The sequence below is a fragment of the Trematomus bernacchii genome, unplaced genomic scaffold (assembly GCF_902827165.1).
Source record: "Trematomus bernacchii unplaced genomic scaffold, fTreBer1.1, whole genome shotgun sequence".
NCBI lineage: Eukaryota > Metazoa > Chordata > Actinopteri > Perciformes > Nototheniidae > Trematomus > Trematomus bernacchii.
The window spans coordinates 146,385-173,983 of record NW_022987878.1 but is presented as its reverse complement, the minus strand read 5'-3'; the positions used below and the strand labels follow the sequence as shown (position 1 = coordinate 173,983).

The window sequence follows — 27,599 nt, the reverse complement described above, 5'->3', positions numbered from 1 at the left end:
GCTTCTCTCACTGCAGTACATAAGAACTTTACCAGAATGTTAAATTACATTTTTAAAGATTATTTAATAAAGAAAAGCTACAATTTGATACTTAATAAATATACAAATAAATAACATGATATCTTTGGCTGCAGTCTTTGATGGGAGGTAGTGTGTTTATGTGTGCATGTTCAAAGTCATAGTGGGTTTTGTGGTTGGACAGGGATGGGAGTGATGGAGGCCACAGCTCTGGGAAAGAAGCTGTTCTTCAGTCTGTTGGTGCGTGATTTTATTGACCTGAACCGTCTGCCGGACGGCAGCGGTTCGAACAGTGAGTGGCCGGGGTGTGTGATGTCTCTGATGATACTGCTGGCTTTCTTCTGCAGTCGACTTTTGTAGATGTTGCCAACCTTGGCAACATCTACAAAAGTCGACTGCAGAAGAAAGCCAGCTTAGTCCCAACGATGCGCTGAGCAGCCTTCACCACCCGTTGCAGGTCCTTCCACTCTGCAGCTGGTGTACCACACAGTTATGCAGCTGGTCAGGGTGCTTTCAATAGTCGACCGATAGAAGTTTGCCAGCAGTTTTTGTGGAAGCCTGGCCTGTCTCAGTTTCCTCAGGAAAAACAGTCTCTGCTGTGCCTTTTTCACCAGGTTTGAGGTCCAAGTTAAATGATTGGAAATGTTGACTCCAAGGAACCGTAGGTCCTCCACACTCTCCACTGCTTCTCTGTGGAGGGGAGATGGACCAGCTAGTCTTATTGCGCATTTCCACCACACGGTCGGCCTCGGCCATGCTCGGTACTGCTTGGCCGCGTTGGGCCTTAACAGGGCCGGCTCACTTCATGCTGCGCTTCCATTACAGTTTAGGAACTGGGGTAGTTACTATAGTAACGCAGTGTAGGCGGAGCGACGCTGCATACAATTGCCGTGACGTCATCTTCAATGCGACACAACTCACGAAACACGCAACATTGGAGGATGTGGATGCCATTGTTTCCTTGTTTCTGTGTCTGTGGTGTTTTATCACAGCAAGAAGGAACACTTTCTTTCGGAAAAGGTGGCTTATAGCAAGACGTAATAGAGAAGAAGCTCATGGGAGACTTATGGCAATTGCAGAAAGCGGCAGAGACTACTCCAGCACGACTCAACGCTACTCGGTAAGCTAACGTTCGCTAACTAGCAATGTGTTTCACGCTCACTATACGACCAAAGTGTTTCAAGTATTTAATTAATTGTAGCTACCACTTTTACGTATTAAAATATGTATGCTTTTGTTTGTGTATTTCAGAAGTTAGGTCGCCGCCGCAGACCATGTGTTTGGATGCTCGACCGAGCTACCGAGTGGTGGGGTGTGATTGTTCCATCTTTCACAGACACTCAGTGGGTCGAGAACTTCAGTATGTCAGAGGAAACCTACGTCTACCTGTGCAACAAACTGCGGCCAGCGATGGAGAGACAGGACACAGCATTCCGCAAGTGTATACCTCTAAAGAAGAGGGTGGCCATCGCACTGTGGAAGCTTGCGACCGGCTCAGAGTACAGAAGCATTGGACATCTTTTTGGAGTGAGCCACACAACTGTGTGCCGGTGTGTGCAAGACTTCTGTGCTGCTGCAGAGACGTTGTTAGTACCGGAACTAATTCGTTCACCAGACCGGGAGAAGTTTGCAGAAATGGCGGGGGCTCCCACAGTGTGTAGGTGCTATTGATGGATCACACATACCCATCTTGGCACCACAGGAATACCACTGCGACTATTTCAACCGTAAAGGCTGGCACTCCATCATCCTTCAAGGAGTTGTAGATGGAAAGGGACATTTCTGGAATGTGTTTGCAGGAATGCCTGGGAGCTTGCATGATGCTCGGGTTTTGAGGCTGTCCTTATTGTGGGAGTTGGCCAGTCGTGGCAACTACTTTCCACCTTGCACCAGGAACATTGGTGGGGTGAATGCTGGCTATTACATCCTGGGAGACAATGCCTATCCCTTGCAAAACTGGCTCATGAAAACGTTCCCTGACAATAGACAGCTGACAGCAGAACATGTGATCTACAACAAGAACATTTGCAGAGCACGGGTAGTGGTCGAAAACGCTTTTGGTAGACTGAAGGGAAGGTGGCGTTGCCTCATGAAAAGAAATGACTGTGATGTGAAACTTGTGAAATCTATGGTGCTTACATGCTGTGCTCTATGATGATGAATGGGATGCACCAGCAGCAGCAGTGGCACAAGGTGCAGAGTAGGGGGGCACTGAAATAAGAGAGGGTTTGAAGCGCTACCTGAATAGCAATTGAAAGATTGTGGGCCATTAAGGGTAGTGACATTTTGTTTTGTGTTTATTATTACTACATTGTGTTGAACATAAATAAATATTTTTTTCTCTTTCACATACATGTGTTTGTCAAATGATTTAAACCAAAAAATGTTATCAGAATTGACTATTTAGTAAATATTTGAATTTCAAGTGCCAGTAAGTACTGCCCCATAATAAGAACATTTGAGCAAATATCAGATCCTGAAAAGAAAATCTCTAATAAATTAAGCAAATATTAAAGTAAACTATAAACATAAATACAAATGATCTCTTATCCTCCTCTTTCTGTTTTTTTTTCGAAATACCCCCTTCCAGTTTATTTATAAAAGGTAGTCTTTGACTTTAAGTAATGATGTGTCAGTTACTAAACAATGTTTTAGAGGAGGACCTCAAGCTAGCAAACTATTTCTTGCTTTAAATCTCTTCTTAAAATTCACTTTTTATCTTATGGGCTTTTTCCTAACTGGTGTTTCTTATTGCTTTATAAATTCATGTACAATGTTAGATCCACATAAATGTTATTAGTAGCCTATTTTTATTTTTATTTAGAACAAATATAGGCCTATAACTTCTGCCTCAAAATTATGTGAATCTGAATTTGTTTTAAACGTTGGACTACGACACAATTCTCAGTGTTTTTGTTCTGCTGATTTAAAGCCCTTTAATGAAACGTGTACATTTCATTTCAGTTTATGATTGGATTCCAAAACTGTGTGTTTGTGTGTGAGTGGCAACCCAGTGACTTTGTTTACATGCTCACGAAAATCAGTTTGTTAATCAGATTATGGCAGGAAATCAGATGATGCATTTATCAACAAGAGATAAGATGAGAAGTACTTTATTGAATCCCAATTTGGGAAGTGTTTTAGTTGCAGCATAAAAAAGCCATGGCATTGTACAAATAAAAAAAATAAAAAAATGTGTTGCAGCAGCATAAAAAGGCATGGCATTATAAAAACAAAAAAGAAAGATAAGACATAAACAAGAAAGTACTGTACTAATGTGGCAATTACAGAGGTGGTTCGTCTTCCTGAAGAGACGGGCCACGTAGGCTGTCCACAACCTGGCCAAGAGTGCGCAGGAAGGCTAAGTTAAATGCCAGAGTTTGAGCGTTCTCCCCCCTTCTCAAGGCCATTTCCTCCTGCCTTGCCCGGGCAGTAGCCTCCATGGTCAGCTGCCAGTGCCGATCCACCTGGGCCAGGTTCCGTTCATGGTGCCGTTCCTCCTGTGCTAGGTGCTCGTCTCCTCCTCGTTTCCTCTTGCCTGTATGATGATAAGATAATTATAGCAATAAGAATTAGCAATAAGAATGAAAAACACAGGACAGGTACAGGTCACACAAGGATATAAGAATAAAATGTATAAGCAGAACTACAGTAAGGATGAACTAAAGACAGTTATGCCCTAGATGTTTACAATGATTGTGAAAGTGAATTACATTATGTCCAGCCTGTTGATAATGAATATAAATATATGTATATAATAGGATGTCACACACAATTGTACTAGCTGCTTACTAGCTAGTTACTTACTTGTAACAGAGCACTTCCACACAGTGGTATAGCTTATTTTACTTACTGACGATGGATGATCTAAAGTTTAAAAAAAGTCACAATTGCAGTCGTTTTGCCATGCCTATTTCTTACCTAGAACCACACGCTGCGGTGTCGTGATGGCACTCGGCGTTGGTGGTTGAGTTGGTGTCGGTTGTTCGGCTGGTGTCTGTGGTCGAGTTGGGGTCCCTTCTGGATTCGATGACGAGGACGGATCACCCGTTGTTCGGGACTGTTCCTCCTCACTAGTTTCATCTATGGCATCATCTAGAACAGCAACATGACTTGTTAATTCCACAAACTACTGCAGCACAATACTAAATAGCAACAACAACAACTGTAGAAAAGAAAAACTGAACGTAAACAATGGCACATGTGGTGGTAGCAAACAATAGCTCTAGCTAATGCTATCTGCCTTAGCTAGCTATGTAGCTCTTCGGGGATCCATAAAATAGACTTGTTTGTTAGAAGTGAGCTTTATAATAGATAGGGACACAACGCTTTCAAGCCAATAACAGAGCGTTAGCAAAGACTTACCATGCAGGGACTCCAGCAACGCGGTTGCAGAGTCCAGGCCTCCCTCCCTCCCAACGTTGGCCGGTCTATGGCCATAAATAGCGTCCATCAGGTCGAACCACTTCCAGCTTCTCCTATCTGAACCACTCCGGCCGTTGTGGTCCTTGACGGCTCTATACTCACTCTTAAGCTTTTTCAGTTTGTCCCTACACTGCTGGAAAGTCCTTGCGTATCCGCGTCCGGACAACAGTGCAGAGACCTCCTGAACAACTTTGAGGTTGCGAGTTGTGCCGTTGAGCTCCCGCTGGATTTTGTCATCTGCTATCAGCTGGAGGAACGTCGTAACGTCGTCAATCGACCACGGTGTGCTTTTCTATGCCATTTCTTCTTTTAGCTTCTCTGTTTTCAAAAATGCTGCAAGCGTCCCAATATATGGAGAAGGGTCCAGCTGCGGCCGCGGCAAGTACACGACACTACACGACACGCCCCCTACACGACACGCCCACCTGACACGACACTACGGTGGCTGAGAGACATTACCGTACATGGCAGATTAAAAACGAATTGCAAATGTTATTGTAGCATTTTAAGCAACTATTAGGCAAATAAATTAATAACCTAGTCTATCCGTTTGAGACACAACAGTATAACTTTCAACCCAAATCATTTTGTCAACAAACGGTGGTTTAGTAAACTTTTTTTAATATATAAAATAGGTATTAATGAGATAATCTATTAATTATGTTTGTCTAACTGCTACACATGTATTTATACATAAATGTAGATATTTGTGAACATCTAAATATAGTTGTTAAAGGTTTTAAGATATACATAATCACATCATGGGGTCATTAAGGACCAAATTAGGAGGGCCAGTAAGGCCACTAATGAGCTCAATCATTCACATGTATTATTATTACTTTATAAATTAAAAGTACTAGGGGTCTATTACAAAACCTTTGAAGGACTCAAAGGTTCTTGTTCAAGATTATTCATACTCATTTGTGAATTTAACATCCATATTCACTCAAAACTGAAACAACACCAAAAATTTTTTTGAAAGCATTGCAGGCCTAAAGCTCCACGTCAGTGACCTATATTTTAATTTCTTCCATCAAACTTTAAAAATGGCAAACAGCATGTTTTTAAAGATTTAGTCTTTTAAGAAACAAAATATCAAATTTGAACAGAAGGTTTAAAAACACGTTTTTAATGCAAATAAACTTGAAACATAAACCTATTTGTCATTTCAAAATTCACTTGTATTGTCTGCGTGAAAGGCACAGTAGGCTATGAGCGAATACATATCAACATTAAAAAAATGACAAAGTCATACAATATATACCATGTGCTACTGTCTAGGATTAAGTATGATGAGACTTTTTTTAAGGAGGGACCCCAGAGCCAAGGGCAGGCCGAGCAGACCGCCTTCTCCCGCCGCAGGCTTCCCCGGTGATGGGCTCCGTGTAACAAGTCCCCTCAGTCTGTGCGGGGAGCTGCACCACGGTGATGCTGCTGTCATCGCTCGCCTCTCCTCTGGTGGTGCCCTCGGCTCCCTCCGCCGCCACACTGCCCAGCACACTGGAGATCACTAATGTCTCTCAGCCACCGTAGTGTCGTGTCAGGTGGGCGTGTCGTGTAGGGGGCGTGTCGTGTAGTGTCATGTACTTGCCGCGGCCGCAGCTAGACAATATTGCGCTAGTGTGGCCTCGATAGAACCACAATTTTGTCGGCCCAGAAAAAAGGTGAAAAAGTGGCCCCGGGCCGGTACTAGGCCTAGTGGAAGCGCAACCAAAAACGGGCACGGCACGACACGGCACGCTTAAACCGCGCTCCGCGCCATGGTGGAAATGCCCCATAAGTGTCTTAATGCAAACGTTTTGTAAAGTGATGCTAGACCAAAAACGTGCTGTTGGATTGTGTGCTCTCTGCAGGACGGTGTCTGTACTCAAAGATTGTTTATGAAATGAGAGTTTAACTCTGTTTTTGTTGTCCAAACGACGGCAACAGAGCGATACGTCTTCTTTCCAGCAGGTGGCATACATGTTAAATTATCCAGTTCAACTGTATACCTTTAAGTGAGCTGTCAGGAGGAAACAAAGGTTTGCCAACACATTGCACTTTAATGCTGAGAAAGTACAAAGACGTGAAACGATGTGCTGCAATGTCTGTGTATTTTTGAAGAATGCCAAGTAAAGGAAGAAAGTAATAACTCGCACTGAGTCTTAATACATTACTTCATTTCTATTATATAGAAACACTATCCAATGATTTATTATGTTTGTGTTACACACACACACCATTACTGAATTCATTCTAAAACCAAGAATAACCTACATACAACAATAGGGAGCCCTGGCTCAAGGACGGACAAAACAAGGACACCACACATGATTATTTTCCAATTACAGTATATTTATTTAAAGAGAGTAACTCAATTGTGATATCAGTTAATCAGTGATGTGTGTAGTGTACGGGTGTGTGATGTGTCAGCAGGGCCGGACTGGGACCATAGGTCAGGCCGGGAATTCTACACCCAGCCAGGCCACTACCAGTTTTGTTTGGGGGCGTTTTGCTGGATGTATCGTCAATATTTACAACGTTGCTGCCCTTAGTGATAGCCCTACAGTTTGAATCTACTACTTAAATAGACACATATGGACATAGGATATTGTTAAAAAAAAGGTGTGCATATGTATTTGGGAACCTTTCCATGTGAACATGTTTTATTTGGGGGTGGACCTCAAATGGATTAAACTGTGATCAATAACTAGTAACTTATTGAGAGAACATGAACATAGCTTGCTTATACTGTTGTCATTACATTTCCTTTGTTTTGTTCAGTGTTTTCATAGACATAGCCTATTGAAACAGTTTCCTCTGTACCTGCCAGTTCTGTCCACTGAGCTCTGCCTGCATCTCTCCCTCAGGGCCATCACCATCAGCATCATCTGATAGTGGAACTGAATACGGAGAACATGTAATCATTACATTAACAACTATTTATGAAATAACATTATTCAAGAACATATATGATGCAACACTTATTTTATCACTTAGTTGACCCTGTATTTGCATGGCCTAATACCATAATGATTGTCTCCCCTTTACACAACATAACCATGAAGTTATTCACTCACAGTATGAGGGGTTTGTAGCCCCACAGTTAGCTGCAGTCTAACGGTTATATTACATATATTTGCCTTGAGTAACATTAAGGACATGTTTGGGTTTTGTGTAGCCTTATAGTCTCCAGTCACACAGGGCCTGCCACTAACTTTGCATTGGACTGAGAAACTGTTTTGTTGACAGTCGATGTGCACATCAGGCTACAATATAGAAAGAAATGTGGCTCATAATGTTCGCTCACTTACTTTCTGCTTCGTCATTAGATACCATACGGGGGGTTCTGAATAAATCAGTGATTTTAGCACATTTCGCTGCCTTTTTTTGTTGCAGGATGGGGGTCCATCCTTCCACAATAATTAACCTTGCCGTCAGTTTCAGTCGGTCCAGTCCACACTAATGTAAACAGCAGCGCGCTGGTCTCGTGAGAAACGGAGAGTGGAACAACCAATCACATCTTCATTATTCTCCTGAAATTTAAATGTGCACATTCGCCAGTCTGACAGGTGCGTGGTTCTCACTGCGCCTCATACCGGTGCAACTGTGAGCACCTTCAATATATGCCGCATTAATGGATTTGGCCTGCAGTCACCGCATCTGGGCTGAATTAAACACGTATTATTTTAGTCCTGTGTGTTTATTAGAGGCCATGTCAGCAGGCTACATCATATTATGCCAGCGTTGCGTTCACAAGACATACAAGCCACAAACTGGCAATCGAAACATGCCACAACCTGAGGGACAGTGAATGAGACACACAGACACACACCAGACACACACCTTGAGGGAGGGAGGGACAGCTGATCGCCGTGCAGCAATCAGCTGTTCCCGAGCAGAGAGCAATACTGTGCCGATGAGAAAGTGTACCTGTAACACTCTCCAAACTACTGTAGGAGCGGAATCATTCGAAAAATATAATATAGGATAATGCTATACAATGCTAACGGAGGCGAGACGTACGTTATTCACGCGCTTATCCACACGTACGTTAATCACGCGCATATTCACACGTACGTTATCAACACGCATATCAAAGATAGCGCTTTCTAAGCTACGCCGCCGCCACTTGAGCGCGTACTTTGAGCGCACCTATAGGCGCGTTCACACCAAGTACTTTTCCCACAATAGTTCATGAGAACTTTAGTTAATGAGAACTCTTTTAGTTCTGATGAACTAAAGCAGATCGCGTTCACACCAAAATGAGTTCCTGGGGGTGGATTAGGCAAATTAACCGCTGACGTCACTTCTTTTTCTTCTGCTTTGGGTTTACTGGCAGGCCGCAAACAACTTCACGGCGAGTACAGTAGGTGGCGGTATGCACCTTAAAGTTGCAATCCGCCAAAAAACCGAGAGAAAAAGAAGAAGAAAAACCTCCCGCGTATACTGCCGCGCCCACCTGCTGTATATGGCGTCTGTTTACCTTCCGACCTCAGACATGAGCTTCGTCTGAGTTATTTAAGCAAACACAAATACAGATCGTCGACCAGTCAAATGCAATAGCAATGCTGATTCGGAAGCGAAGGCGGTTAAGAAGGATTGACAAAAGGATTGGACGACGACATGCACGCGCTACGCTACGTGTGAAATGAATAAACTGTGCCCGGTGTGTCGTATGCACACTAAATAGGCTCAGCAGCTAACACATCTTTATTATATATCCTCCTGAGAGCAACTGCATCCGTCTGCCATGAACCCTACAGAAACCTACGTGTTAGTTTTGGCCCATAGTGGCCTCCATTTGTGTCGTGTAAAATGGGGGAAATCAAAAGTTAGCAAATCCCCATGTCATGTTCATAAAAACATTTAGTTTTAGGTCAAATAATTATTACACTGCTCTGAAACTCACTACACTAACTCCTAAGATGTTCCCTTACTATAATTAATTAAAAATATTGAACTCACAACACTGGTAATAACAAACTTAACCATTTCTCTTTCTATAAATAAATAGTGCTTGTGTTGGACGCCATTTTGAAACACAATGAAATTATCTTTTTGAAAGCCACAATAAATAAAGCTTCGCCAGTTTATAACCGATGAAACATGATGGTATCAGAATAATCACTTACATGTGATGTATAGGATGCTACACAGGTCACTGTAAAGATAAAGTGTCAGAGGAGAAATAAGCAAGCTTAGTTACATGAAATGTAATGAAAAATGTAAGATACAGGTTCTGTTTAATCGCCATGTAGGTTCTCTTTTATTGCACACTCAAGACAATATCAATAACAGCATCTGTCCCAGGTTTGTCGTATGCATGTAAATAGAAGTCAACATTTTCAATATCAAATAAAGTGTCAGTAGTATCAAAACATATATATATATATATAATAACAATAGGTAGGCTCAGCAGCAGACACACCTTAGTGCAAAGTGAAGTGTCAGTATTAATAACAGTGGCATATATATAATCACAATAATACAAAATTAACTGTCCCAGGTGTAGGCAATTTGGGGTGAAGTGTCTTGCCCAGGGACACAACGACATGCTGACTGCAGTGGGGTTTGAACCTGTGCTCCCCTGATCCGAACACCAACGCACGAGACCACTGCACCACCCGCCTCCCAACAAGTCATTGTACAGTTTATCAACAACAACAAGTTTTTCTTATTTTTTTTATTGAAGGCCTGTTGGATTTAATCAGCTCGCTTTGCACTGCCAGAAGCCCAGCCTGAAAGGTATTTTGTTGCTCCACCTGGCGCGCCGACACCTCCATCTGGCGCGCCACCGAGTCAGCATGGCGCTGCATCACCATGAGCAGCTGGTTGTCCGATTCCTGGGCCTTGTGTGAATGCAGCAGCCGTTCGTCGTGCATCTCCTTGGCACGCAGGTCCTCATTCTCCTTGCTGACCATGGCACGGTGGTCCATCGCCATGATGGTGTCAAGGAAGCTGTCATCCCGTGCCCGCTTTCCTAAGGAGAAATAAGCAAGATACAAGATCAGTTTAATCGCCTAGTAGGGTGTCAACAGAGACAACATTGGACATGGTGCAGGCAGGGACAGTGTACAAAATGCAGGTGTAAAGTAGAAGATAAGATAGGATCAAATCATATCAAATAAAAAATAAATATCAAAGTGCCCTTATTTATTGTTTTGTGCTTATTGAACTTTGTTTATAGGGATTAGTGGACATCAGTTAGATGCGTAACCTTCTTTCAAGGCCAGAGTAGTTACAGTGTAAGTGGATTGACATCTAACATAACATCGCTGAGTACAATTATAACAATCAATAAAAAAAAGGAAAAATAATTGAATTTCAATTACATTTTTATTTAAATGTGCAAAATATTAGAACATCAGTCTTTGTGGCATGCAGGTAATCAACTGTTTAAGCTTTTACCATTAACATGTTGTAGAATGAATGTTGCAAATGACTTGAAATTATAGCAACTACAATGTATTGTTAGAGGTAGCATTATGTCCAGCTAGCATGCTAATTGCTAACATTATATTATTGTTTTATCCCGGAGGGGAAAGCTAACTAGAAACACCTCGCCTGAAACACACGATTAGTGCCATGAGTTAGTGAAGCAAATTACAGAACATTGCACACTTATTCACAAGTCAAAACGTTTTTATAGCGGCCGAGAATAGCTAGCGAGCTAGCTAGATGTTATTAGCTAGGTCGGTTCCAGCCTACTAACAGTGTTACCCAATTCAACCTAGCATTGCTAACTCGATCTACCGAGCAAATAAAAGTACATCTGAGACCAGTATTGTGCAGATTAAAACAATGCATTGCATGTAGTTTATTTTACCTTCCAGGCATGACTGCGCTGTGGACGGTTTTCCAGGTCTGCTAACTTTACTGAACTTTACTGATGCTTGATGCGCCGGTGAAGATGGCCGCATCGTCTTTGTGCTCCTCTCCAACTTTGCCCATTTTCGTATTTTGTACATATTTCTTTTACTTTTGCCGTTTTACTTTTAACATGGTTCGCAACATGCTAGCCGACCGCACCTACTCTGCCATACAATATAGCAGAGAGGAACTTTTCCAATTGCGAAACTTCGTGGACAATATTAACCCTCCGACAAACAATGGAGATTCACCATGGCTACCTGTTGCTGTTCTACCTGAGAGACGCAAGAAGAAGACAAAGCGGGGATGCCGCTCGGCCCCGCTCGGTATGGCTGGGCCTCGTTAGGACTGGCTCACTTTATGGCGCATTTCCATTACAGTTTAGGAACTGGGGCAGTATTGTTAGAAATTAAAATCAATGTTAAACAGCATAATTCAGTCTAAAAAATATCGTCAGTTTAAAGCTGTTTTATTGTGGAAAAAACCCGGAAGTTCTCAGGAAATCAATGCCAAGCTTTTATTCTGAAAATCCTTTATCCAGTTAGCATGTGACTAATGTTACGTTTTCTGAATGTAAAGTGAAAATGACTTGGAGTGTTACACACCAAATCGTACGGGCTTTAACACTACATCGATAGACGTTGAGATATTATTACTGCTGAATATTAAATGAAGGAACAGTTGATCATGGAGTGTTTACACATTACGTGAGTAGCTATGACGTCAGAGGGAGCTACCGTAAATGAGAACTGTGCCATAGAAGCGTTTTTAGGACTTCTAAACTAACGATTACAGCTGTTTATAAGGTATTAAATAGAAAGTCATGACAGAGATAAGGAGGAGAGAATGCTTAAGGAAATAGGCAGAGAATACCAATGTCGAAATCATCTGTGCTCTCGCGATATCGAACCCACAAGATGAGAAGGGCGGTCCCACTGTCTTCACAAGAACACCATCTAAATATCAGTCAACATTTAGTTAAAAACTGAATCTTTGACACCTGTTTTACTATTCAGAAAAATGTTATGCCATGAAATGAATTCATTTTGGATAACAAGAACATTTAGCTGGGAATACAATACAGTTACTAAACTCTGGTTAGTTAAAATGAGACAGAACGTCGTCAGCTAATATTAGGTTAACATGTACAAACTTTCCCCTGACCTTTATTGTCTGTAGTTAAAGAATAACTTATGATGGTCTAACATTTTGATAAGTGACTTTGTTTTACCACATACATATATAAGGAATAAGAGTTATCTGACTTTCCCTTTGGACTTTCTGCACTACAGTGTCAGATTTGATCTTGTATTTCCTGTAAAACCATACAATTATAGTTTAACAGCGGTTACACAATTTATTGAGTGGCCTTGAATTCCCAAATGTTTTTTCTTGACTTCACTGTTTCTGTAGGGACTGATGTCTTTCTATGTAAGATGGTGCAACTGATCATTGTCACTGTATGTTAATAACCGGTATGAACTCAAAACCTGAGCTCTACTCTGAGAGAAATTACTTTTCAGGGCCGTAGACAGAAGAAGTTTCTAACTGATGTCGCCATGGGGCATGAAAAGAGAGATTCCTGCAAACTGTCCATGAACTTGTGTGAGTTTAAGAATTAGGATCCAACTCTTTCTTCCCTGTAAAACAAATGTTAGTTGGAGTGGAAATCACCAATGTCATCACATTTTTTCTGAGTTGGTGATCTCATAAAGATATCACAGCTAAATTGCACATCTACGTTTATTTGACTGGCAGCAAAGTCCAGAACTGGACTGCATGATAAGCTGTGTGAACCAGACGCTGAATACCTGCAGATTGCAGCCAAAAATTCAAGGACAACTACAATGTGTATGTGTTGTGGGCCACCTCATTGAAAGTTTTAGTGATCATTTGATTGAAATAAAACTAGGTAACACTTTATATTAAGGTACACAAATTCACCATCAACTAGTTGTTAATTAACATGCATATTAGCAGTATATTGGCTCTTTATTAGTAATTATAAAACACTTATTAATGCCTTATTCTACATGACCATATTTTACAAGAAATAAGCCATTAGTTGAGAGTTTTTCCTCAATAATCCTCTAATTAGTGCTTATTTATTGCAAGTAAGGAAGTTGTTGTTCGTGAGTTTTGGTCTTAATATGCTCTGCTCAATATGGACCTAATAAGGCAGTAGTACCACAAGAATAGTAATTCTCCCATATATTAACAAATATGATCTATTCTTATGTAACAAGACATGAAACTATAAGTGTTAATTGTGTCTAAATAACTCAAAATTAGGTATTTATATCTAAGAACATGTTCCCTATTTTAAAGGTGGGGTAGGTAAGTTTGAGAAACCGGCTCGAGATATACTTTTTGTTATATTCCCTGGAATGCTCTTAACATCCCGATAGCAATGAATATCTTAAGTGCTTTGACAAAAAATCCATACAAAAATGTCATCTGTGGAAGCCGTAGTACTGTAAAAAGCACGACCAATCATTTTAGCTGGCCCGGCTAAAATAACTGGATGGCCTACCTGCCTGTCAGCCTTCCATCTGTGCACAAACTTATCTCGTGCCCTCATTGATCATCTGTGCATTCGTGTGTGTTGGAGGAGGGGCTCTGTAAGGAAGTGGCAGATTTCTTCCGGCTTCTAGCGCACTCGAGCTGGTTTCTCCAAAATTACCTACCCCACCTTTAAAGTGAAGTCTTGTTCATAATCAATAAGCTAGTAGTTTGACTCTAATTGACCTGAACAGGTTCCCTATTCTAAAGTTGCCTCCTCTTCACACTTTGTAAATACATTATAGAACACAACTACTGAAATTAACCTCAACAGTACATGAACAAAGTAGGCACACGTTGAAATATCTGTTTTATTAATGAACCACTAAAGAGAGGTTCAGACGCATAGAAAAACATGTCAAGTTTCTCCAAGTCTGAGAACACATGCAGCCTGTACTTTTTAATTAAAACAGATTTTTAACAGATTGTATGTATTTGTGAGCATACTGTGCGACCTGCTTGTATGTATACTTACACACTAGGTGTACTGTTCTCTCTATATGTTGTATTGTCTCAGTGTGAACATAGATTAAACAGCCAGCCAAACTCTTTTGAGAGCCAGGGAATGAGCAGCCATGCTCCTTTATTGACTTATTTGCAGTCAAACGGCAAAGAAGTTTTCAACATAAAGCCTGAGCTGCGGGTCAACACTTTCATCTCTGAGATGGCTGCTCAGTTCAGACAGTCACCAGGAGAAGTTCCCTGTGACGCCTGCACTGGAACAAGACTGAAGGCCCTGAAGTCCTGCCTGGTGTGTCTGGAGTCCTACTGTGAGACTCACCTGGAGCCTCACCTGACAAGGCCAGGTCTGAAAAGACATCATCTGATTGATCCTGAGGAGAACCTGGAAGGCAGGATGTGTGTGAAGCACGATAAACTGCTAGAGCTGTTCTGTAAGACCGACCAGGTGTGTGTCTGCATGCTCTGCAGTGTTTTAGACCACAAGACACATGATGTTGTTCCTCTGAAAGAAGGATATGAAGGAAAGAAGGCAGAGCTGGGGAAGACAGAGGCTGAAATTCAGAAGATGATCCAGAAGAGACGACTGAAGATTCAGGAGATGAATCGCTCAGTGGAGCTCAGTAAGGAAGGAGCAGACAGAGAGATAGCAGATGGTGTTCAGGTCTTCACCGCTCTGAAGGAGTCTGTTGAGAGAAGCCAGGCCGAGCACAACGACACGATCAAAGAGAAGCCGAGAGAGACAGAGGAACAGGCTGAAGGCTTCATCAAAGAGCTGGAACAGGAAATCTCTGAGCTGAAGAAGAGAAGCTCTGAGGTGGAGCAGCTCTCACGCTCTGAAAACCAGCTCCACCTCCTCCAAAGCTTCACGTCCCTGAACGCTGCTCCACCCACCAAGAACTGGACAGAAGTCAGGGTCCATCCACCTTCATATGAGGGGACTGTGGTGAGAGCTGTGACTCAGCTGGAGGAGACGCTCAGTAAACAGATGAAGAAGCTGCTCGAGGTGGAGCTGAAGAGGGTCCAGCAGTATGAGGTGGAGGTGGAGCTGAAGAGGGTCCAGCAGTATGAGGTGGAGGTGGAGCTGAAGAGGGTCCAGCAGTATGAGGTGGAGGTGGAGCTGAAGAGGGTCCAGCAGTATGAAGTGGAGGTGACTCTTGATCCTGATACAGCACTTCCCAAACTCATCCTGTCTGATGATGGAAAACAAGTTAAAGATGGTGATGTGAAGGAGAATCTCCCAGGCAATCCTGAGAGATTTGATTTGTGTCCTTGTGTTTTAGCAAAGCAGAGTTTCTCTTCAGGAAGATTTTATTATGAGGTTCAGGTTAAAGGAAAGACTCAGTGGGATTTAGGAGTGGCCAGAGAGTCGATCAACAGCAAGGTAAACATCACAGCGTCTCCTCAGAAAGGTTACTGGATGATAGTGTTGAGGAATGAAAAGGAGTACCAAGCGGGTGCTGGTCCTGCAGTCTGTCTCTCTCTGAAGTCTCTTCCTTAGACAAAGTTTGCAAACTGCAGAATCTTCATCAAGCTTAACGGATCACCAGAACAAGCCAAAGTGTTAATCATCAGGGACCTGGAGGAACTGGAAAAATACCAATGAAGCAAATCAGACACGAAAAAAAAACACTACCATGACAATTCCAGTTAATATACACATATCTCCATCAAGACTAGAAACTTTTGCATATACAGAGCATAAAGCACAGGACATGGAAAATGACATTGATCCGGAAAACAACTTACTGAACAATATCAACAACAGCTGCAACTATTTCACAGAAGAGCAATTCAATGTAACGTGTCAATCAGAAGAGAACATATCAATTATCCACTTCAATAGCAGAAGCCTATATGCCAACTTCCTCAACATTAAAGAATATCTAAGTCAGTTTAAGAACCCATTCAACATCATAGCAATATCAGAGACCTGAGGCCTGTACTACGAAGCTGGTTCAACCTAACCTGGATATGTTGGAGTTAGCCAGTTGGCCTAATCCAAAACATACGCGCTGGCGCTAAACTGTACTACGACGCTGGATATCAAGTGGATCGCTCAAGCCGCCGTGTCCTATCTAGTTAGGTGCGCGTTCACATGAAAGGGGTGGTATTTGGAGCATTCGACCAATCTCAAACACGGAGAAGCGTACTGACAGCGCAGCGTCATACTTCCTGAATGAAAAGTGAACTTTAATATTAGTCAAATATGAAGAAGTTAAACTTTAAACATCCATGACTTAAACACTTTACCCAGGATAAAAGCCACATAGCTGCACCTGCAAGGTGAATACAGCTGGTAAAAGAAAAAGTGTTTGAATGCGTACATTAACAGGTTTATGAAATCACTGCCCCGTCCAAGACACGAGTGGATCTGACTTTAATTAGGAGAATTTGACTCGAGTGTTTCGTCAACTTAATGTGTTGCTTAAAATAATACTTCTGCATACAGTATGTGACACTGTGAGTGTTGCACGGCCAGATACGGCTCAAGAAGCTGACTCAAATAAGGAAATATATGATACATTATGATGTGATATGATATGAATGATAATGGGACACATCTACGTCTGCACTCACAGTGCCGCGGACTGTACTTAATGTTACTCTGATCCGGTTACTTATGTTGTGGCAGATATTTAAGTAAGCTTTCTTAACGCTAATATTATAATAGTCAGATTGCTCTGAAGATGGGAGGGGATATTCTATTAATTTTCACGGCCGTCTTTCCTGCAACGGCAGTTTTTCTGTATTTCCTCTATCCTGTAATATGAATTGATCGCTTTAAACTCCGCACACGGAGCTCTGATTGGTCAGCAGGCGGTGCTTTCACTGAGTTGATCTCTTAGCCTGCCACCTAACCTGCTCCGGAGCAGGTTTGCCGCTCAGCATAAGTTACCATGGAAATCTAGCCTGCTAAAAAGAGAACCAGCGTCGTAGGACCGGAAAGCCCGAGATTTCCCTGAATTTAGCCGGCTAAGCGAAAATCCAGCTTCGTAGTACAGGCCTCAGGATCAGTGCTGAGAAAGGTGTGGACTTTGAGATGGATGGCTACGAACTGAATTATACAAACAGAAGGAATAAGAGTGGAGGGGGTGTGGCAATCTATGTGGATAAAGGAATGAACTATAAGGTGGCGGAGAGCATGACAACAGCTGTTGACGATTTGTTTGAATGTGTTACAGTAGAAATTTGTATGGAAAAGTCTAAAAATGTTATTGTGAGTTGTATATACAGAGCTCCTGGAACCTGTATTGACACATTTACAGATAGGGTAGAAAACATGTTTACTAAATCATTACAAAAAATTATGTTTATCTGTGGGGATTACAATATTGACCTGTTGAATCCAAATAAGCATAAAATGACAGAACACTTCATCAATACATTGTACAGTATGGGTTTGTATCCTAAAATTACCAGACCTAGTAGAATCACTTCTCATTCTGCTACATTAATAGACAACATATTCACAAACATTATGGAAAACAATACAGTAGGCGGACTATTATATAGTGACATCAGTGATCATTTACCTGTTTTTATTGTCTATCACTGCAGTTCTAAGAAACCTAAAGTCGCCAGCCATTTCAAATACAAAAGATTGAGAACTGAAGATAACATAATTGCATTTAAAAATGACTTACTAAATCAGAATTGGAGGGTAGTATATGAGAGAGACGATATTGACAAGGCCTATGATGATTTTCTAAACATTTTTAAATCACTTTATGACAAAAACTGTCCTGTGAAGCAATGCAGAGAGAGACACAAACAAACTCACAGTGCATGGATCACTAATGGCCTAAAAAATGCCTGCAAAAAGAAAAATACACTATATAGACAATTCATAAAAGATAGAACTTCAGAAGCAGAAAATAAATATAAAAGATATAAGAATAAATTAACCCATATTCTACGGATATGTAAAAAAGAATACTATAATGAAATATTAGAGAATAATAAGAATAATATGAAAGGTTTATGGAAAGTATTAAATAGTGTCATTAGAAATGGAGCAAAAAGTTCAGGTTACCCTGAGTTTTTTGTGGACAAAAATAATGTTATTAATAATACAGATGATGTGGTTAATGGTTTTAATGAATTCTTTGTAAATGTGGGGCCAGATCTGGCAGAAAAAATTAAAACCGTAGAAACAACTAAAGGGGAAGATACGGACCTCTGGAATTAAAATAATAGCTCTTTTTTCCTCACACCAGTCGAAGAAAAATAAATCATAGATACTGTGCGAAAATGTAAAAGCAAATCCTCGACCGATTGGAATAATATTGATATGATTATAGTAAAAGACATTATTGAAGAAATTGCAGAACCATTGACTCATCTCTTTAACTTGTCTTTTCAATCTGGTAAATTCCCAAATAAAATGAAAATAGCAAAAGTTATACCATTATATAAAACTGGGGATAAACACCATTACACAAATTACAGACCTGTTTCATTGCTCTCTCAGTTTTCCAAGATCCTTGAAAAGCTTTTTACAAAAAGACTTGACAATTTCATGGAAACACATCAGCTTTTGGATGACAGTCAATATGGATTCAGGAAAGATAGATCAACATCTATGGCACTAATGGAATTAAGTGAGGAAATAGCAAACTGCATGGACAATAAAAAAGAAGCAGTGGGAATATTTATAGACTTACAAAAAGCATTTGACACCATAGATCACAATATTTTACTGACAAAACTGGAACGGTATGGCATCAGCGGGGTGGGATTAGACTGGGTGAGAGATTATTTAAGCAACAGACAACAATTTGTTGAAATTGGTGAACATAAATCAGAAAACATGAACATAACTTGTGGAGTACCTCAGGGGTCCGTGTTGGGTCCAAACTGCTGTTCATAATATACATCAACGACATTTGCAGAGTATCAAATATATTGAAATTTATTTTATTTGCAGATGACACTAATATTTTTTGTTTTCCGGTGTCAATTTGAAATATGGCGGACCATCTCGCACATGCGCATTGCAAATCGGGCAGGGATTCAGATCGGGTAGTCACACTGGGTCCAGGTGGCGTCTCGTCGCTACGGTTCTCTCTCTCTGTGTTCCTGAGAAAGCGTTTGTGAGCTCCAGCACTACTGATCCATCATCTGTGTGTTTGGATAAACCTCCGAATGGACTGTGTGCTCCTTTTTCTGGAGTGTTTAGCTCGGACTATAGGAGCTAGCTTAGCATGCTAGCTGGAAACACGTTGGCAACACTAGTCAGATTGAGAGTTTGATGGAGAGAAAGAAACAGTGTGTTTAACGGAGTTTGCAGGAAAAGGTGATCTAGGAAACATGAGTAAAGTCCAAATGCTGCTGTCGTTCAAGAAGCAGCGACTCACTGCTGAAGAGATATTTGCTCTGTTTGAAAAAACGATTGCAGAGCTCGAGGAGGAGCTGTCTCGTTCAAAAGAGGAGAACAAGAGACTCCAGAAACTACTGGACGCTGTTTTACAGCCTCAGCTTCGGATACACAGAGCAGGTCTGTTCCCTTTACTCTTAATTAACACTTTAAACCAGGGGTGTCCAAACTACGGCCCGGGGGCCGGCCCTCAGCTAATTCAAAAAGTATAATGAAATATGGCCCACAAATGAAACGTGCTTTTCTCATATTGTACTTCTTAAATATATATGTACAACCATATTACACACTAGTATTCATGTGTTAATAAGCTCACTTTTAAAACAAATTCAGTCAATTCATGTTGATAAAATGTTCTATCAAATCTTAGTTGATGAAAAAAAGCCTAATAACTTATTTACATAACAAGCTTGAAATAGACCCTTCATATTTCATGTTATTATAATCACTCTGAGACTTCTGTTTTTAAGGGATGAGCTGCCAACAAGATAAATGAAATCATGTATCAAGCCTAATTTAGCTATATTTTGCTAACTTATAACTTAAAGTGGACCTTTCATGCTATATTTGAATAATATAGTGTAGGACCATACCTATATAAGGCATATTTATACTTCTTTATTTTCAAAATACCAAACAGATCATGCATTTTAGCCATGCCTCATTTTGCTCAATTTGACCATTTCTAGCTCTGTTTTTGCAAGGGCAGATTCTGTGAGAACAGCACCATCTACTGGCCTGGCATATGTACTAGGGATGGGAACGATTAATCGAATATTCGAAATTATTCAGGTATTGGAATAATTATTCAGGCATTCGAATATGAGTTATGAATATTTTTATTAATTTTTTAAAAATTTTTTGGGAGGGATGCCTAAGTTGATTACATATCAACAAATTGAATAATTCAATGTATACGACAGTGCCATAGCTAAATGTGTTAGGTGCAGTCAGTGGAGGCAGGGGAGGCAGAACCTCACTGATCTTGTGTAAATGTGATTTCTGTATGATTCCAATCGCTTTTTATAGTGAAAATCAGCAAATTTGCCGAGATCCGCTACGGGAGCGATGAGAAGTTAGGCAGGGACGAGCTCTGCCTCACGTAAGCCCACAGTAACTTGCTGGAGCGCGGGCACTAATTTAGCGCGGCCACTTATTTTGTGAGCGCGCTCAAGCCATTTACTGTGGGGTAAGGTGAGGCACAGATGAGATCTGCCTCACCTCAGAATGCGTCACCCCACAGAAACTGGCTGGAAAGCGGGCACTAAGCGCATGCCTGTTACCATCTCACTGTAGGTCACCAATGTAATGTTTGTAGATCCGTTTATTACATTCATCCTCGCCATCCATAGTCTCTAAATAACTTATTTCACGTATATATGATATTTAGGCTCGCTGGTCTCTCGTACAACGGCAATGAAAAAAGCACCAGGAGAGGCAGCCATAACCTCTACAGCACTGAAGGGGGCGCACGTGAGCCCACAGGTTCTTGTTGCTACTGTTATTCTAGGCAGAGACGGTAGACGCAAACAACAAGCTAGACTTTTGAAACTAGAGGAAGATAAGGAGGACTTTTACAAAACAGTAATAGAGATTGTTGTCCAGAAGGATAGCATGGACTTCATCTTCAAGTCAAGGTTAGACCACAACTGTAATGAAAATGGGATCTTACTAAGAAAGAACAATCCAATATTTAGATTTTGGGTATCCTTTTGTTGAACGGTCTGTTTAAAATTAATCGAAGCATCAGACTAAAAAAGCTTTTGAAAATAACAGAATATTTCGATTAAGGTCAAAATATAATATTTGTAAATCTGACTCTGAAAGAGTCAGTGCCTCACCAGCCATGAACCTCACCGCACGTCACTGGTTAGGTGACGTCTAAAGGTGTGTTTTGCTCCGCTCACCGGTCCCTCACAGCGGGCAGAGCTGCAGGTGCTGATCTCTCTCTCTCGCGTCCGGTACTTCACTCGCGTTTATGTCCAAATCCATCAGATCTAGCTAGTTCTAGCTAATGATATGGCTGCTGCCCCTCCCTACACGCAGATCACGCAGACTCAAACCTCATCTTATGCCCAAATGCGGCGCAAATGCGCTCCGCAGCCGTTGCGAGGTTCCGGCACTAACAGTTCATGAGCGTGCTCCCCCGCCCCCTGTCAACACTCGCGACACATGAGTGGCCAGCCTAAACAACAATAAGCGCTGCTTGGCAACCGTGTGTGGCGGCAAAGTACATAGACATTTTGACAGGAGAGATTTAGTTTTGCCGGTATTCAACATATTTTACCAGTCATAGTCCGGTAATTATTTACACTCTAAGAAGAGTCCTACACAACAGACATGGCGTCAAAAAGGAGTAATGTGTGGAAATATTTCGACCAGGTTAGTGAGTGCGGTGTAGAGTGCAAACTATGCCAAATTAAACTTATATATATATACATACTATACCTTGCTATACCCGCAACCTCCGTTCCAGCTGAGAGGGTCTTCCCTATAGCTGACCTGATTGTGAATCGCCTCCGCACATGAAAGCTGTAGGCCTATAGCTGTCAAACTGTGATCACCAGTTCAATACATTTGACAAATTCGACTTGGTTTCTATAGTTATTTGAACATGTATTTATTTATTTCCAAAAGTTATTTAAAAAAAAAAATTCAACATTTTTATAGGATATGTACATTTCGGTTAACCGGTTAACCGTTTTTTGGGGGGTCGAATATTCGAATATACATTTGCTTTCAAATTCCCATCCCTAATATGTACTACAGCGTCTCCAGCGCTTTCGAACGGCAATGGCCGTGGCTGTCTACTCCTGATTTGTGGAGTTGGCCCAATAGCCGTAGCGCCACTGTCCTGACGTCAGGACAGTGTTCAAATCTGGATCAGTTTTTATCAGATCCGTTGTAGCCCCTTTTTTAGAGATTTGGGTATGGAGGAAAATAGAGAGGGTTGTGTTTTCTGACACTTGGTGAGTTCCCTGGAACAGCGGGGACACATATTCATGTATAAAAGATGTACAAAAGTGCATTTTGCATGATAGGTCCCCTTTAAAGGTAGGGTAGGTAAGTTTGAGAAACCGGCTCGAGATCGCTAGAATTTGAAAATACACAACCGGAGAAAATCTGCCACTTCCTTACAGAGCCCCTCCTCCAACACACACGAACGCGCACATGACCAATGAGGGCACGAGATAAGTTTGAGCACAGATGGAAGGCTGACAGGCAGGTAGGCCATCCAGTTATTTTAGCCGGGCCGGCGAAAATGATTGATCGTACTTTTTACAGTATTACGGCTTCCACAGATGACATTTTTTAATGGATTTTTTGTCAAAGCACTTAAGATATTCATTGCTATCGGGATGTTAAGAGCATTCCATGGAATATAAGAAAAAGTGTATCTCGAGCCGGTTTCTCAAACGTACCTACCCTACCTTTAACAGGTTAAAGGGGACCTAGTATGTAAAATGCACTTTTTGATGTCTTTTATAAATAAATATGTGTCCCCGGTGTGTAAGGAGACTCTCAAATATTCAGAAAATACAACCCTCTCTCTTTTCCTCCTTACCCACATCTCTGCAAACGAGCAGATCCAGGATTTGGCTCCTATGACGTCATTGGTGAAATGTGGCACACGAGACACGTCCCAATCTATCGTCTCCGGCACAAGTGACACGTCCCATCCTATCGTCACCGGCACACGTCCCAACCTATCGTTTCCGGCACACGTGCCACGTCCCAACCTATCGTCTCCGGCACACGTGACACGTCCCAACCTATCGTCTCCGGCACACGTGACACGTCCCAATCTATCGTCTCCGGCACACGTGACACGTCCCAACCTATCGTCACCGGCACACGTCCCAACCTATCGTTTCCGAAAGTAATGAGTACAGGGACGAATGGACTGCCTTACCGGCGACCCAGCTTTATGAGGCATCTGAACAGCGTGTAAATTGTAAACATGTTGACAATAAAGATGATCTTTTGTACAGTGCTTTTGTTTCTCTTTTATTTTCCAGTCAAGACAGGCAACATTACAATAGTGTACAGTGTGGCAATATAATAACAATAAACTGTGCCAGGTGTGTTGTATGCACGGTAAATAGGCTCAGCAGCAAACCCACCGTTATTATTTATCTTCCTGAGACCCACTGCATCCGTCTGCCATAAACATACATGTTAGTTTCGGCCCATAGTGGACTCCATTTTGTGTTGTGTAAAATGGGGGGGGGAATTAAAAGTTTGCAAATCCCCATGTCCTCCTCAGAGGACAATCATAAAAACATTTAGTTTTAGGTCAAATAATATTTAAAATGATATAAATTATCATATTTGTGTATGTGCCCCTGCCATTCCTCCACAAGGTTGCAACATTGATGATAAATAAATGACAAATAAACCTTTGCCAGTTTATAACCGATGAAACATGATGGTATCAGAATAATCACTTACATGTGATGTATAGGATGCTACACAGGTCACTAAAGATAAAGTGTCAGGAGAAATAAGCAAGCTACTGGATCTGTTTAACAGTAAATAGAAGTTCACATTTTTTATGTAAATAAAATAGAAGTTGTACATGTAAATTAACATTATCAATATAAAATAAAGTGTCAGTTGTATCAAGACTATATAATAACAGTAATAACAATAATATAAAATGAACTGGTCAGCATCTTGTCCTCCGTATCCTGGGCCTTGGTGAACAGCACCATCTGATCCCCGTGCATCGACTCTTTCACTATGGCACGCCGGTCCTCCAACGCCTGGGCGGTGTCAAAGAAATTCGCATCCCGTGTCCGCTTTCCTAAGAGGGGAAAATAAGCAAGATACAAGATCTGTTTAGTCGCCATGTAGTTTTACAACATACTAGGAATGTTTTTTTGGTATTTTCACAAATAGAATTAAGGTTTCACAAATCTGAAACTGTGTTATAAAGAGTCTTTTGACTCTCTGGGATAATCCAGTCCAGATTTGATGAGTCTAGGAATAGTGGTTTTAGATCAGGACCTGGTCTAATGTGGTCTACATGTAAAAAAGCACTGAAATCTCCCTTTTTTGTATTTTCACAAATAGAATTAAGGTTTCACAAATCTGAAACTGTGTTATAAAGAATGTTTAGCCTCTCTGGGATAATCCAGTCCAGATTTGATGAGTCTAGGTATAGTGGTTTTAGATCAGGACCTGGTCTAATGTGGCCAGGATGCGAAAAAGCACTAAAATCTCTTTTTTTGTATTTTCACAAATAGAATTAAAGGTTTCACAAATCTGAAACTGGGTTATAAAGAATGTTTAGCCTCTCTGGGATAATCCAGTCCAAATAAATCGGCAATGCAGCGATTTAAGAGGTTCAAACACGGAGGATTGTTCCTTTTTGAAGAGTGCTTCATGTATGCTTGAACTTTGTTTAATGTTGTTGAGGCAAGTTAAACATAAAATATGATGAATATTATGAAATAAACATGATTGTGAACATCAGTTCGATGCGTAACGTTCTTTCAAGACAAAGTTACAGTGTGTGTACCTTTGCGTTTGGTTGCTGGTAAGGAGGACGACCAAGCGCTGTGATCTAGAATGCAAAGCTCGCTTGTTTCCAATCCCGAGAGTTGTCCATCCTCGCCTGAAACAGACGATTAGTGCCATGAGTTAGTGAAGCAAATTACAGAAACACTGCACAGTTATTCACAAGTCAAAACGTTTTCATAGCGGCCGAGAATATCTAGCTAGCTAGATGTAGCTAGCTCGGGGCCGGTGTTAGCCTATTCAGCCTAGCATGGCTAGCTTGATCTACTGAGCAAATAAAAGTACATCTGAGACCATTATTGTGCAGATTAAAACCCCAGTGCATGTAGTTGATTTTACCTTCGTCCTGGTAGTCATCGTTGGCCACTGAATCCGCCGTTTGTAGTCCTGAGTTTCTTTATTTTTAGCCGGCTGTGCACGATTCCCAGGTCGAGTGAAAGCTACTGAACTGGCTTCAGTAGCATTCCCTGGGTCGCGTCCTCGGCGTAGATCTCCAGAAGCACCGACACCTCCTCATCATTTCTTGATGCTTGCCATAACTGCTTTCAAAAACAAACCCAACGCTCCGTTGGTGCGTTGGGTTTTTGTAGCGAGGAAAAACAATGGCGTCTCCACACAACATTTTCACAGTTGTACGGGCGTGGTTTGCAATTCGCCCTGCCAATCAGCACTGGGGCACTTTTGGGGCACTTTTCACCCACAGAAAAGTACGCTCTCCCAGCGGGCTCTAAAAATGGGGGTAAAAGTACCCGAGATTAAGTACGATTTTTGGTGTGAACGCGACATAAGGGGTACTCACGGAACTAAACGCGAAAAGTACGGTGAAAAGCACTCCGGTGTGAACGCGGCTAATGGGTGATCTGTTTGGTATTTTAAGCAAAAAACTTCACAGTCATGTTTTGTATAGGTATGGCCCTACAATATATTTTTAGTATTACCATTCTATAGGCGTAGTGTAGAACGATCCCAAATACAATTCATTGTTTACATTGCAGCTAGTGCTAAACCAGAAGAAATAACCCTTTTTCATTTTTAACTGGAAGTGGAATGGGGCTGGGCTACATGAGGTGAATTGAGCCAACAAAAATACACAATAGGTGGGAGTAAGAAAGATAATATTAAAGTATAAAAACAAAGGCATTATTAGGGCTGAAAATGTCTCCCGTTTGAATGGTGATTAGATTTTTAAATGCTAACACTTAACAGATTTTTCTGACTGTGTGTTTCCTGTTTCCTGCAGACGTCCAGCTGCTGGTGGTGGTTAAAGAAGAGGTTCTCCCTGACCAGCAGGAGTGGAGCACCAGTCTGGACCAGGAGGACCCAGAGCCCCCCCCACACATTAAGCAGGAACAGGAGGAACTCAGGATCAGTCAGGAGGGAGAGCAGCTTCAGGAGCTGGAGGAGGCTGATATCACCAAGTCCACTTTCACTCCTGACCCTGTGAAGAGTGAAGATGATAAAGAGAAACCTCAGTCCTCACAGCCTCATCAAAGACAAACTGAACACATGGAAACAGAAGCTGATGGAGATGACTGTCGAGGACCAGAACCAGCCAGGAACTCAGATCCAGAGAGCAGTTTACAACCAAAGACTGAGGACGACACTGGAGACTCTTCTGAACCTGACACTGGAGACTCTTCTGAACCTGACACTGAAGACAGTGCTGATTGGAAGGAGACCAGAGAACCTGCATCAGGCTCAAACTCACTGAAAAATAGACATGAATCTGTCAGTGATCCACGACGTAGTGCTGAAAAGAAACCATTCAGCTGCTCAGTCTGTAAGAAAGCTTTTTCACAGAGTGGACATTTAAAGATACACATGAGAATCCACACAGCAGAGAAACCCTTTAGCTGCTCAGTCTGTAAGAAAGCTTTTTCACAGAGTGGAAGTTTAAAGATACACATGAGAATCCACACAGGACAGAAACCACACAGCTGCTCAGTCTGTAAGAAAGGTTTTTCACTGAGTGGAAGTTTAAAAGATCACATGAGAATCCACACAGCAGAGCAACCCTTTAGCTGCTCAGTCTGTAAGAAAGCTTTTTCACAGAGTGGAAGTTTAAAGATACACATGAGAATCCACACAGCAGAGAAACCCTTTAGCTGCTCAGTTTGTAAGAAACCTTTTTTACAGAGGGGAAATTTAAAAGATCACATGAGAATCCACACAGGAGAAAAACCATTCAGCTGCTCAGTCTGTAAGAAAGCTTTTTCACAGAGTGGAAGTTTAAAGATACACATGAGAATCCACACAGCTGCTCAGTCTGTAAGATAGGTTTTTCACTGAGTGGAATCCAATCAGCAGCTCAGCTGAACACACAGAAGCTGATGGAGAGGACAATGAATAAGTCTTATGACAGTTCACACATGAGAAAAAT

General features: G+C 41.5%; 2 protein-coding genes across 2 annotated transcripts; one reads left to right on the top strand and one right to left on the bottom strand.

Moving 5' to 3' along the window:
- Window positions 1-3,204: 3,204 nt before the first annotated feature.
- Window positions 3,205-10,241, bottom strand: LOC117469649. Its single transcript, XM_034114112.1, has 4 exons — window positions 10,188-10,241; window positions 4,384-4,690; window positions 3,940-4,113; window positions 3,205-3,556 (listed from the first exon to the last, which is right to left on the bottom strand). The coding sequence occupies exons 1-4, from the start codon at window positions 10,239-10,241 to the stop codon at window positions 3,303-3,305; spliced, it is 789 nt and encodes a 262-aa protein (XP_033970003.1). The 3' UTR covers window positions 3,205-3,302.
- A 4,472-nt stretch (window positions 10,242-14,713) lies between these two features.
- On the top strand, window positions 14,714-15,817 carry LOC117469648 (zinc finger protein RFP-like). The gene is made up of 2 exons (XM_034114111.1): window positions 14,714-15,358; window positions 15,467-15,817. The coding sequence occupies exons 1-2, from the start codon at window positions 14,714-14,716 to the stop codon at window positions 15,815-15,817; spliced, it is 996 nt and encodes a 331-aa protein (XP_033970002.1).
- Window positions 15,818-27,599: the final 11,782 nt, after the last annotated feature.